The sequence below is a fragment of the Canis aureus genome, chromosome 1, assembly GCF_053574225.1.
Source record: "Canis aureus isolate CA01 chromosome 1, VMU_Caureus_v.1.0, whole genome shotgun sequence".
In the NCBI taxonomy this organism is placed as follows: Eukaryota; Metazoa; Chordata; class Mammalia; order Carnivora; family Canidae; genus Canis; species Canis aureus.
The window spans coordinates 36277579-36291805 of NC_135611.1; the positions used below are offsets into that span (position 1 = coordinate 36277579).

Consider the following 14227-nt stretch of genomic DNA (forward strand, 5'->3'; position numbering starts at 1 on the left):
AGGATGAAGAAAATGCGTGCCTTCAGCAGCCAAGGTCAACTCACCTGTGCCTGACCGTGTTGAAGCTGCTGGGCGTGTGCCTCCCCAGTGGAGAGAGCTTAGTCTCCCAGGGGCTCTGTTTCACTTTCTTGCTTCTACAACACCTCCTGTAGTTTCAGCTGATTTTTTCTGTGATTCTCTCACCAGTCCAATCCTTTCTTTCCTTTTTGGTGAGACAGTAGGCCTAGGCTGGCAGCCAGTTGCTGTTGAGCTATAATAGAGCTAGTGGTATGTACAAAATTTGATTATTGCTGTCAACACCAGATTGAAGAAGAAAGCGTGTACCCTAGATGGATACTTGCAACATAAATGGTCTATTGGTTTCCCAACAACTAGAAATGAGGTCAACATGTATTCTAGAAGAAGGGGTCTGTGGATAGAGTGGGTTCTGATATTATAGAACAATTTAAAAATGTGCCCTTCTATTAGATCTTTTTAGAAGAACTTTCAGAAAACTTTGATAAGCTGATGGTTGCTCCTGATTTTCTTCACCACCAAGTATTTATAGCAACTCTGACAAAGCCTTTGTACTTGTGTTTGATCAATGGTTTGCTTTTCCTGTATAGAATCCATGTTAGAATTTGTACTGGTTGACACAGACCATATTTGCTCCTGAGCTATGATGACATTTCCACTTAGCTTAATATGAATGTTTTAGAAATTTCCCACAATGGAAAGTTCTATTTGACATAGGAAAGTTCAGCGGCCAGTTTCATAGTTAGCTGTATGCCAAGAAATAACTAAAACAATGGATTACATAGTGCAGCCTTGGGACATGGAAAATTTCTTAGAAGAGGGATGAATCATATTATTATTACATGTTGTAAGGCTTGAGGCCTTATCTTGGAAAATAAGGAAAAAAATATTATTTTTAAAAGTGTATGGCATTTTTGTGTTTTCTTTGTCATGTTTTATATAGGTTTTATTCTATTTTTCTTTTCTTAGGGATCAAGAAAATGAAAATCCTAAAATAGGTTGCTTTAGGAAAGAGATAGTTGACATCATACATGAATTTGTTCAAACACCATAAAGTCCGAAGAAAATTATAATTTCTCTAAATTAGATTGAATTAGATTAGATAATCCCCTCATTTTTTAAAAAAGATAATCTCTGAATTAGATTATAGTTTTTGAATTTAAAATTAGATAATTCTTTGAATTAGATTGATAATCCCTTTGAATGAGAATAATTACTGTCCTCCTCATGTCACATTTCTTTTTTACTTGAAGTAACATGTGTAACACGTTACACAATGTTACATTAGTTTCAGGTATATAAAACATAGTGATCCCACAGTTGAGTGTGTTACACAGTGCTCACTATACTTAAGTATAATTACCATCAGTCACCATACAAAGTCATTACACAACTATTGACTATATTCCCTATGCTGTACTTTTCGTTCCTGTGACTTATTTGTTATTTTATAACTGGAAGTTTGTACTTCTTAGTCCCCTTGACCTGTTTTGCCCATCACCCCACCGCCTCCCCTGTGACAATCACAAGTTTGTATTCTGTATTTATGAATCTGTTTCTGTTTGTTTATTTGTTTTGTTTCTTAGGCTCCATATATAAATGGAATCATATGCAATGTATTTTTCTCAGTCTGATTTATTTTGCTTAGTGTAATACCCTCTAGCTCCATCTGTGTTGTTGTGGATGGCAAGATTTCATTATTTTTTATGACTAATATTCCTTTCCATTATGACTAATATACATATACACACATACATACATACACACACATAATAGCTTTTTTATCCATTCATTTATCAAAGGGGTCCTTTGATTGCTTCCACATTTGGCTATTGTAAATAATGCTGTGATAATCTTAGGGGTCCATATATCTTTTTAACGAATATCACATTTTTAAGAGGTAAGGGGAAAATATTGCTAGTGTCTAGATCCTGACTTGTTCCTCTTGACTATCTACAAAATTTATTTGATTTTTAAGTCACATCTGGTCTAAAATTTCTTCCTATAAATATCTGTGGCTGTCCGAAAGCTGCTTTAGTTGAGCCTATGTAGTTGTTTTTCAATTTTATTTATTTATTTTATTTTAGAGAGAGAGTTTGTAAGTGGGGAAAGGGGGGAAGAGCAGAAGAAAAGAGAGAGAAAATCTCAAGCAGACTTCTGCTGAGTGAGGAGCTCCACGTGGGGTGGGGCTCGCTTCCATGATCCTGAGATTATGACCTGAGCCAAAACCAAGAGTCAGGTGCTTAACTGACTGAGCTACCCAGGAACCCCAGAACCTATTTGTATTTAAGAGGAAAACCTATATAGAAACACAGAGGGAAAGGAATGATTGTAAATGGTTAAAATATCATATTTACATTGAGAATTTCATCTTAAAAGTTTTCTTCAGCAGCCTTTTGGTAGAGAAAGAAGGGCCAACTGCTTTAGCAGTCTGTAACTGGAGATCTAATTCAAAGGTCAGTAGTTATTTAGCTGGCATGAAACCTGTACAGCAACACCAGTTCAAAATGTTGAAATTTTTTCATAGCTGTTGGAAAATATCCACTGTTAAAGCCAGACATCTTTAAGATCTTGTTTTGGAACTGTAGCCAGTTTTCATTTTGATTAAGTGATCTCCATGTCTTACTAGTTGTTCTGTATTTTGAGTATTGAGCCCTGCCTACAAGAATGGAGGCATTTTGGGGCTACTGATAAAATTAGGCTTTGATAACCACCAGAGAAATGTATATCAAATCACAATGAGATGTCAGTCCATACTGACTGTTTGTTTGTAATTAAAAAGACAGATAATCATAAGTATTGGTGAATATGTGGGGAAATTGGAACCTTTATACACTGCTGGTGGGAATGTAAGATGGTACAGTCACTTTGGAAAACTGTCTGATGGTTCTTCCAAAGGTTAACCATAGAGTTACTCTATGACTCAGCAATCGTATAGAGAAATGAAAACATGTCAACATAAAAACTTGTTTCTGAATGCTCATAGCAGCATTATTCACATCAGCCAATAGTTAAAAACAACATAAATGTCCATCAGCTGATGAATGAATAAATAAAATGTGGGGTATTTATACAATGGACTGTTATTCAACCATAAAAGGAAGTGAAGTGCTGATGTACACTGCTACATGGATGAACTGTGAAAACATTATACTGTCCAAGAAGCCTGTCACAAAAGACCACAAATTCTATAATTTTATTTAAATGAAATGTGCAGGAAAGGCAAACCTATAGAGACCTGCAAGTAGATTTTCATAGTTGTCTAGGGCTATCCAGTAGGGAAGAAAACAGAGGCTACCTTTTGGGGTGATGAGAGTGTTCTGAAATTGATTGTGGTGATGGATGCATGTAACTGTGAATATGATCTCTGAATTCTATACTTCAAATGAGTTAATTACATACTATGTGAATTATATCTTAATAAAGCTCTCAGAGAAAAGAATTGGGGGCACCTGGGTGGCTCAGTTGGTTAAGTGTCTGCCTTCGGCTCAGGTCATGATCCCTGGGTCCTGTGATAGAGTCCTGCATTGGGCTCCCTGCTCAGCGGGGAGTCTGCTTCTCCCTCTGCCTATGTCTCTGCCTCTCTCTCTATGTCTCTCATGAATAAATGAATAAAATCTTAAAATTAAAAAATAAATAAAAAAGTAAAAGCCTTAAAAGTTATGCTTTGGGGCACCTGGGTGTCTCGGTTAGAGACAGGCTCAGGTCACAATTCCAGGGTCCTGAGACCAAGCCCGGCATCAAGCTCCCTGCTCAGCAGACAGTCTACTTCTCTCTGTGCCTCTCCCTCACTCATTCTCTCTCTCTCTCTCTCTCTCAAATAAATAAAATATTTATAAAAAAAATTGGGCTTTGACCATGTGGTATAATCTGCAGCACTGCACTTTTCGCTGTCTCATTCCTCACAACAATCCAAGGAAAGAGGTGGGGCCACTACTCCCATTTTACAGATTTGGCAATTGTATTAGAACGTATTTTGCCAGAGTTCTACAGTTTCTAGTCTAGGAAACACACAGAGATGATGAGGAGGAGGCAAGTTCCCTTTATCATACCTCAGCCAGTAGCAGGGAAAGAAGTGGCTTTTACCTTAAGCCCGTGTATATCCTGACAGGGGTCCCTATTCTATGAAATATGAAAATCTTTGCTTAGGAGAAAAAGTTTCTATTTCAGAGCAGGAGAGAAAAAAGAATAGACAAAGAATAGGGTGAGGTTCTCTGCGTAAGGATTTTCTTTGCCTGTTGTGTGTGGATACTGTGCAAGAGAGCACAGCACATACACAAAATAGTAGAGGCTGGAAAATCTGAGTCAAAAGTTTTACTTCTTATTTTATAACTCTGTGTGGTTAAGCTTATTTTTTCCCTCATAGTAATGTGTAAGGAACTGAGAAGAAATCCTTTGGAATTTCATTTCTCCAAGGTCTATATGCATGTGAAAGTAAAATCACAAGTCCAATTTGCTCTTTGAAGTATAGTTAATATGTAATGAAACTCTTCAGCCCAATCTGTAGCCAGGGCAAGTGCCTCTATTTATATACATAGTGGGTAGGAAGGTGGGTGGAGGTGTCCCTTACCAGCCAACACTGTCAAAACAGGAAACAGAGTTATAATCTCTTTGTAATAGATTAGAAACATTCAAAGGCCCTTATTTGTGACGACTAAACACACACACACACATACACACACATTCAAAACAACAACAACAACAATAATAAAAACGACATGAAGAGTTTTCACTGACTGCTAAATGTAACTTCCTGTCTGGAGGCTGGGTTAGTTTTAGTCAGATCCTCTCATGGGAAAAATAAAAGCCACCCCAACACAGGACATCCCAGTGTGCAGTTCGCAGGCTGCTTTTGTTGTCCACTTCCTCTGCATCTTTTTCCTCGTCACTGAAGCAATTGTAGGTGATGAGCAGCCCGGCAGCCACCCCGTTTCGTTGGAAAAAGTGCAGACTTGACTTGCTGGGGCCAGGAGCTCGCCAGGCCTGCAAGCACTTACCAGGTAAGTTTGTCAACTTGCATGACTCCAAGCCTGTGAGGTTTTGGAAAGGGGGTGACAGCCAAGACAGGGCTCTCTTAGTTGCTTAGTGAACCCAATTTGTTAAGTAACAGAAGCACGGAGGGCAGGACCTGGCTGGTGATGGAAACATACTGGTTTGTGCTTCCTGATGCCACATCTTTCTAGACTCCAGATAGTGGAGACCCAACACTGCTTCATCCTTCTCTTCAGAATGTGACAGCCGGTTATTGGCTTCTTTGGAAGAAACACTCAAAGATCCATAAATCTCTTGTGACAGATGTGCTTCAGTTTATCTGCCTGCATTTTTCAAAGTAGCTTATTATGTTTTGACTATTTATTGTCATAGACAGTTCTCTGTGCTGTTGAATAGTGATGGAGCTCATCCCATGGTGTACTTGATTTATTGTACTCACTAAAAAGATATTTTACTTTTTAAAATACATTGTATAGAGCTGATAAAGGGGCAAATAGGACATTTGTACTTTGGGGGGGTCTATAAATGAAGGGGTTTTCGTTTCAGTACAGTGTTATTGAGGAGAAACATAGATGCAGAACTTCACGTTGGATGTGCTCATGCACGTTTCCCTAGAAAAACTAGGGTCACCTGGTTTTTCTCATCAGGTCAGATGTCCGTATCTTGATTAATGTATATATTTGTGTACTGGTCAGATAAGCTTTCTGAGTAAGCAAAACAAAACAAAAGCCCAAGTGATGGGTGTTGCTTGACCTCACATATCATGCTTGGATGTTGTCATTGTGGGAAAACTTTCAGGCTGGTTAGAAGTTTTACAATATGTGTTTCTTTCCTTTGTAATTACTCTTTACCTCGTTTCCCTTCCTAACTCCATGTGAATGAGGTGGTAAATGCTGGTAGGCATGTTTTCTATGGAGCACATTTAAACTAAAATAATTGGAGCAGGGGACACCTGGGTGGTTGAGCTGCTGCCTTTGGCTCAGGGTGTGATCCTGGGGTCCTGGGATTGAGTCCTGCATCGAGCTCCCCGTACTGAGCTTGCTTCTCCCTCTGCCTGTGTCTCTGCTCCTTTTTCTGTGTCTCTCATGAATAAAAAAAAAATCAGAGCATGTTCTTTTAATAAAAGTAGCAAACCAATGTGTATATGATTTCAAATTCCACAAAGACTGAGGCTCTCTTCTCACTGGATTTTTGTGAACTGAATATTTCTGTGTATTTGCTGGGTAGATCTCTAGTGATCTTATTAGAAATAAAGATACAGGAAATACACTTTAATTTTTATTTTTTAAAGGTTTTTATTTATTTATTTGAGAGAAAGAGATAAAGAGAGCATGAGCAGAAGTGGGTGCAGGAAGAGGGAGAAGCAGGCTCCTCACTGAAAAGAGAGCTTGATGTGGGACTTGATACCAGGACTCCAGGATAATGATCTGAGCCAAAGGCAGACAGTTAACTGGCTGAGCAACCCAGACGCCACCTCCAAAATACATTTTTAATGGATGTTTGCAGTACATGGACTTTTTTGGCTTTCAGAGCAGTCTCCATAACAGATTAAACTTTGAGATGAATCCTTTTTTGTGGGGTGGGGGGATGAATCTTTTATTTACGGACCTTACTTTAGGTAGAAAGAATGAAACCTTAAGTGCTTTGCATTTAACTTTTGATAATGCAGAAGACCGTTGTAGAATCTAAAGGGAAGGGAATAATAAAAAACGAGGTATAAAGTGGAGTGAATTTTAGATATATATTTGCTCAAAATTAGCTATTCAGTGTTGTTTTTGAAATTGTCAATTCTTTGCTCTGTGGTGTCATCTGGATTGGGGAACTCCAGTGTATTTGCCTCCCAGTCATCCACTGAGATACAATAGGGAAAAACTGAGTAAGTTGAAATCTGAATTTCTATATCTATCTATCATCTATCTTTCTTTAATAGAGACCCTTTTTATTTTACAATATTAACCCTAAACTTTCATAAAATAATTCCTTTCCTTGTCTTAATCTTGATGTCTGTGTGCAAATGATCAAATGTTAAAAATAATCTCATTGGGGGAGACCAAAGTTAATAAAAAAGTCTTGAAAATGTGAAATAAAAAATTACTTGGTACCATTCTAGGACTTGCAGGCCTCTACTAATGATGATTTATGTCTAGAAATTGCCCTGCCCAGGAAGCTACTGCTGGGAGGCCCAGCTTTTCTTGCCATCCTTCCTGCTTGCTTGTTGGCTGACAGGATTCTGTGTCAGCCGTTTCCTTTTTTGATGGGTTGGTTAAGATATCCTCAACCTTGACTCCACTTTAGAATCACCAGTGTTGGAACCAGAGAAACAGCCAGAGATTCTGATTTAAGCAGACTGAGGCCTTGACTTTCTAGCCTTTCAAAAACTCTCTGAGTGCTTCTACTGTAGATTCAAGGTGGAGAGGCACAAGGGAATGTTACTTCTTCCCTACGAGACCGAAAGCTCCATGAAGAGGACAGGAAGGAAACTTCATTACCATTGTATCCAGCTCCTAATAACTGTGTGCCTGGCATGCAGAAAAGGCTCAGTGTCGCCTTGAGGAATGAATGAATGAATGAATAAATTCCTCTGAGCAACAGGAAGGGGATATCTTTGTTTCTGGTTGGTGCTGGTGTAGCAGAGTATGTTGTATTAGACAGTGGCTCCTCTGAATATCAGCTGTCATATGGGAAGAGATCACAGGGGAACAGGCTAACCTTGGGGCATACTGAACGGCCATCTCAGAAGAGACAAGCCTCCTGGTTGGTAGTGTCTTCGTGAAGCAAGGCAGGTTGAATATGTTGGAATAAGAATTTCATCAGGGGCTGGGGTGTCTATGTATGTGTGAATGGGGAGGTGGGGCCAGCTGGGGGCACTACCAGGAGGTTCTCTGCAAGGACCCGTGTAAGGGTTAGTTTGAAAGGAAGGAGTGTGTTTATCTTTGCCAATATTAGGGGCTTCCTGACCTGCCAGTTGACTGCATCAGAGTGTAGTGAGGTTTGTCTGGGAAAATTTCTCAGGGCTTGTGAATTTTTAGCTGATCTTAATGCTTAAAAAGGAAATGCATTGGTGGGTAGGAAGACCAGGTGGCATATAATCTGCAGAGGTTAGAGAGAAAATTATTAAATTGGGAGAAGGGTAGACAGAGTGACTTCTTTGAAACAAAAGAATTTCGGGGGAAAATGAGGTGTATGATTAACATGGTACTGGACAGCCATTCAAGGGATGACCTGGATTTGATCTCAGTTCCCCCTATGATCAGCTGTAAGCCACTGAAACTCTGAGGTAGGTCTCCCAACCAGTCAGATTCCCCAGGGGGCATTTTAAAGCACCTTGTAAGATATAGTAACATTCAAGGGTAAATAAAAAGAGTAAGATCTATAAAAATTATAAAAATCTAGTCAGTTGATAATGGGCTTTGCCTGGTACTAGAGTCTAGGAATAGGAATACAAATACTATGTTGATTATGGTACTTAAAATACATATAAGCTGAAGCTGTGCACCCTGCCATCATTTTAGTTGTGTTTTTCCTTGGCGATATTTGAAAGGTGTGCTCATGACTTGGGTCCCAGATCCGTTTCATGTTACAGCTGGGTTCTTTGACTCTTCCTTAGAGGGCACCACGTGCTTCCTATTACAACCATTTGCAAATTCCAGATTTGTTTGGAGGGCCAGCGAAAAGACTGGTAGGAACAAGGACAGGTAGGAACACTAGATAGGATCTGGGTGCAGTGACTCCCTTGATCCTGCCCCAATATTTTGACCTTGATTTGAACAGTTCAGTGAACTGGCAACTCAAGTAGTTTTTTTCCCACTGAACTAGAACTTTCATTGTTCTGCAGAGGAAGATGAGTCATAGCCTAGTTTTACCATTGTGTCAAAGTGAAATTTTAGTCTAGGACTAAAGGAACACAGGTCAAACTTTCTGTCTAAACCAGAGGATTGAAACTTGGATCGTGAGCTGGGCAAAAGTAAGTGTGTCTCCCTGTGAGGGTGACTGTCAAGTTAGAGAGGTATTTTATTGTAAGAAATTTTTGATCCTAAACATAATTTTTATTTTTAAAAAATATTTTATTTATTTATTCATGAGAGACACAGAGAGAGAGGCAGAGACATAGGCAGAGGGAGAAGCAGGCTTCATGCAGGGAGCCCAATGTGGGACTTGATCCTGGGACTCTAGGATCACACCCTGGGCTGAAGGGAGGTGCTCAAACGCTGAGCCACCCAGGCGTCCCTAAACATTTTTAATAATGTGTTTAAGTACCTTTAAAAAAAACTCTTAAGTAATCAACCTCTTTTTTTAAAAAAAATCATTGCAGAATAAACATTATACAGAGTAGAAAATTGTCATTCTCTCTTCCCCTCACAGCCATTGTTAATAGTTTTGTTTGTCCACCACACCTTTTCCTATGAATATACAAATGTGCAGCTTTATATCTAAGTTCCCACAAACAGAATGGTTTCTCTTTTTGAACCAAAGTCAGAACCATCCTGCTTTAATAGCCATTCCATTAAAAAAATTATTAGAAATAGTGAAACGTGTACATATATCTTAGTTCATTTGGGTTATTGTGGGATCAGGTAAGTGTTTACTGTTAATTTGCTGTCCATGAGGTATAGAAAGATGAAGAGTAGTATATAAATGTTTTGAATTTGGTTTCTTTTCTTTTCTTTTTTCTTTTTTTTTTTTTTTTGAGAGAGAGAGTGCACACACGAGTGACAGAGGGGCAGAGGGAGAGAGGAGGGAATCTTAAGCAATCTCCACACTGAGCAGGAAGCCTGACCTGGGGCTTGATCTCGGAACCCTGAGATCATGACCTGAGCCGAAATCAAGAGACAGATGCTTAACCACCTGAGCCACCCAAGTGACCCAGACTTGCATTTCTTTTTTTTTTTTTTTTTTTTTTTTTTTGAAGGCCACTGACTTTATTGATTTAAAAAACCTTACAAGGACAGTGACTGTTCTGCCAAAAAAGGAGCCAAATAGCATAAAACAGACCAGACTAGTGGGGGTGGGGGTGAGGGAAGGGCCAGGAACTCACTCGGTAAAGCTGATAATTGTTGACATGAAACTGGCAGGGGGAAGGAGTGGGGAGATGCATGCAAGAGTGAGAATTTCAAAAAAGTTGAAATGGTGAGAGGAAGAGAACTCCCAAAGACCTTGAAGTACATCAGAAGTGAGTACAACAATAGCAATCTCTTCCTTTGTAGAGGACAGGGGAGGAGTTCCCACGCGGCTGCAAACTCGGGAGACTCCATGCTGGGGCTTGGGACTGGGGGCTATCCAGAGAGCCTCACAAGAAGGCATCGCACCACTCTCGAAGGCACCCGAAGCAGTCCCGGGACTGCTTAGCATTGGCACCACATGTGTCCTTCAGCCATTCCCGGAAGAGATCTTCATCTTTCTTTAGCACCAGAAACTGGCCAAGGACCACATAGGCCTTGTCAAAGCCCCTTTCCTCCAGCTTCTTGCCCAAGACTTCACCAATCCCAGCCAGGCTCCCCACTGGCTTTTCCCCCATGGGCTCCGCCACGAAGTCTCGGTGCTTTTGGGAGGTTGTCATCTTGATCAGCTTAATCAGCAGCTCCGGCTCCCGTAACGGCTCCTACCGCCACCCGGCTGCTCCCACCGATATCTCAAACTCACTAGAACTTTTTCCAGACTTGCATTTCTTTTTCTTTCTTTCTTTCTTTCTTTCTTTCTTTCTTTCTTTCTTTCTTTCTTTCTTTCTTTCTTTCTTTCTTTCTTTCTTCTTTCCCCTTCTCTTTCTTTCCTTTCTTCTTTCTTTCGAAATTGAACTGCATGTGTTTAATGGCTCTTTGGACAAATTCTTCAGTGGATTTCATTTTCATACATTAAATACCTCCCAACCCCCACCCTTTTTTTTGTTGTTTGGATTTCTAACTTTTTTTTTTTAAGATTTTATTGATTTATTCATGAGAGAGAGAGAGAGAGAGAGAGAGAGAGAGGCAGAGATACAGGTAGAGGGAGAAGCAGGCTCCATGCAGGGAGCCTGACGTGGGACTCCATCCCGGGATTCCAACATCAGGCCCTGGGCCAAAGGCGGCACTAAACTTAGCTACCAGGGCTGCCCTGGATTTCTGACTTTTATTTTTATTATTATTTTTTATTTTTTATTTATGATAGTCACACACAGAGAGAGAGAGAGAGAGAGAGAGAGGCAGAGACACAGGCAGAGGGAGAAGCAGGCTCCATGCACCGGGAGCCCGACGTGGGATTCGATCCCGTCTCCAGGATTGCGCCCTGGGCCAAAGGCAGGCGCCAAACCGTTGAGCCACCCAGGGATCCCGATTTCTGACTTTTAAACTGATTCTGAAGGAAATTCCTACAAAATGGTAGATTTTGAATAACTAACTTGAATTTATTTTGAGTTTGAAGGCAGTTGACTTCCAACTTAAAAGACAGAGGTGATTTCTGGATCTCTGGGCTAGAGGTTTCAGATTTAGATTCTGTATTTTCTCTCTCTCTTCTGACTGATGTGGCAGCTGTCATCATCATCTGAGACCGTGCTGAGACTGGTGATTCTTTAGGTGCCCTCCCTATTTTATTACATTTCCCTATACAGATAAGTTACTTTCATAGGGATGGCAAATCCCAGAGTATCCAAAGGATGCCCATTTTCCATGTAATTTGTGGAGCATGATACAGTTCGTGGGAAGAGGCCATGTAGTTGGATTTAAAGTTGAATCTCAGCCATCCTGCATCCTGGGTCTCCTTCTTCACTTGCTAAATGGTGATAATGGTGGTGTTGTGAGTCTTTAAAGGTGTATCCGTGTAAAATCCCTTGCATATTACTTGGCAAATGGCAGGGAGGATTATAGTAAATGGTGGCTGTTTTGTTAGTAGAGCTTTTCTTTTCTTTTTTTTTAAATTTTTAAAATTTATTTATGATAGTCACACACAGGGAGAGAGTGTGTGTGTGAGAGAGAGAGAGAGAGAGGCAGAGACATAGGCAGAGGGAGAAGTAGGCTCCATGCACCGGGAGCCCGACGTGGGACTCGATCCCGGGTCTCCAGGATCGCACCCTGGGCCAAAGGCAGGTGCTAAACCGCTGCGCCACCCAGGGATCCCTAGTAGGGCTTTTCAAGTTAATCCAGGAAAAACAGATGCATCCTAGATGTTAAATAAAGATAAGACAGTTTAGATGAGGACCCATATGCATCATCATACTGAAAACTGACCCGTTTGTCCTCATCCTCATATAGATCTGTTAGTGATCTTCCACATCAGAGTGTCAAGGCTGTAGTTCTGTGCTGGACTCATTTAACTGCAGATCCAGTACATGGCAAGAGATACAGAGCTATACATGACAGCAGAGGGCCTGCAGTTGCTTGGAGAATATCTTTGTGGCAGGGTGCCCGAAATGTTTTCTTGGTTTCAAAGTTCACTTTCATTTGTTCAGAAAGGTTTTTATTGTTTTCAGGCAAACAAGGCAAGCACAGGAAAAGGGCATACAGCCTCCCATATGATTCTGTGCTGTACGACCTATTTGCCTTTTGGTACCTTATATAAAAAGCTTTATTTAGTCTGCAGAGAGGACTGCTTCTTCAAATAGAGGGGAGCTGTCATAATGGTCTGGAAACTTGATAGATTTCAGTTTAATGCTGCTGATCCAGATACTGTGAGAGGCTGGAATGCACAGAGATTGTAAGATAGGCATCTCGCACAAATTCTTCCAGGTCACTTGCATATCATCAATGGAAATGCCTCATCAGATAGCAATCTTCTTGGCCCTCTGAGAGACAGTTCCGCCTGTCACACCAACACTGACCCTTTTCTCCTGGCCCAGCCAGGAGCTAGGAACCTGCTGCCAGGGTAAGTCTCCTGGCTTTGACCTGGCCTGTTTTCTTGTTCTACTCCAGAATTTTGTACCTTTAGCTTTAACTCTTACACAATAACTCCCTTTCTGGTGTGAGTAGCTCCTGGATTGTGTTTGACAGAAGAAATCTGTTTCCCCAGCAAGTTCACTTTCTCTCTAGATAACTCCAACCCACCCATGCAATCTGGTATCTGGCATTCCTCTGAGAAGGGTTTAGTTAGTTTTTAATAAATATTTAATGGCTAACTCTGAATAACTAGTGTTACAGCCTGAAAAGGAAAAGCATAGCGTGTGTGTGTGTGTGTGTGTGTGTGTGTGTGTGTGTGTGGTGCAGTGACTTATAGGACTTTTGGAAATAAGAAAGACATCATGAAATGAAAATAGTTATTATATTTTATCTCTGCCCATGCAAATTCTTTAAAACAATTATTCTATTCTATCTTTGCTCATGTGGATTTAAAAAATGGTGGATTTCACAGTGATGGATTTTAAGCTGGGAGGTTATGGATATTTTGCAAGTAGGTTGAGAAAACAGTTCTCAAGTCCTACTGGATCCTTCTTACCTATCCACCTCCTTCCTACCTATTTCTTCTACTGTTGCAAGAAGAATCTTTGTTTTGAGATGAGAAGTTGCTTTGTGGCTAAATAAGCTGTGTACTATTGAAAAAATAAAAAGTCTTTGAGATTCTATTCTGTGTATTCACTGACTTTGTTGCTGGGCCTTATACTGCAAAATTTCTCAGAATAATAAAATCTAAATAAAAATAAATGGTGTTGAAGGTATATCTACCTCTTGGTTACTGAAATAAAGAATTGGCATTTACTTCCTATAACTTGGAAATCGCGCCTGGTGTTTACAATGAACAATTTTTTTTTTTTATGATGGACAATTCTTATAGTGGATTTGTAGTAAGAAGAAAGTCAGCATTGATTTCTCTGTAATTTTCTAAAATTTCTCATCTGTTTATATTTTTAAATCAAGTAGTGCTTACTTTTCTGCAAACCTCAAGTGAGCCACATGTCTAAGAATTAGAAGTGAGAAGGAAAAAAAAAGGAGCCCCAAATCAAAAATTGAGAGAACAATTATAGAGATTTGCTGTTTTCTGGGTCCTGTCGTTGCTGGGGCATTTTAAAAGTCTGGTTTTAAACCTAATGATTCTCCTCACTGGTAGCCCAGGACCACTGTATGTACCCCACAGATTGCACAGAGGTGACAGTGGACATTTGTTCCTTGGAGTGTGCAGTGCAGGAACATCTGTGAAACACATTAGGCCCTCTTTTAGTGACTGTTTTCTTAATTCACACTTAGGTATTTAGTTTCTAGATCTTGGGCAGTAAATCAGAAGGGTAGCAGGCCGGAGTGCTGCTAAGTATCAACACAGTGAC

The 14227-nt window shown here is 40.1% G+C and overlaps 2 protein-coding genes across 10 annotated transcripts in view; one reads left to right on the top strand and one right to left on the bottom strand.

The window, feature by feature from the left end:
• Window positions 1-14227, top strand: part of UTRN (utrophin) — a 505421-nt gene that overhangs the window by 50956 nt on the left and 440238 nt on the right. For 4 of the 9 annotated variants that reach the window (XM_077895958.1, XM_077895917.1, XM_077895971.1 and 1 more), the window contains exon 1: window positions 4869-5015. The exons of the other annotated variants lie outside the window; for them this stretch is intronic. In XM_077895958.1, coding sequence (XP_077752084.1) covers window positions 4922-5015 — 94 coding nt within the window. In that variant the 5' untranslated portion in view covers window positions 4869-4921. Of the gene's footprint in view, window positions 1-4868; window positions 5016-14227 lie in introns of those variants that run through there. 9 annotated transcript variants of the gene reach the window in all.
• On the bottom strand, window positions 9882-10652 carry LOC144312813 (barrier-to-autointegration factor). The gene has a single exon (XM_077895904.1). The coding sequence runs from the start codon at window positions 10562-10564 to the stop codon at window positions 10295-10297; it is 270 nt and encodes an 89-aa protein (XP_077752030.1). The 5' UTR covers window positions 10565-10652; the 3' UTR covers window positions 9882-10294.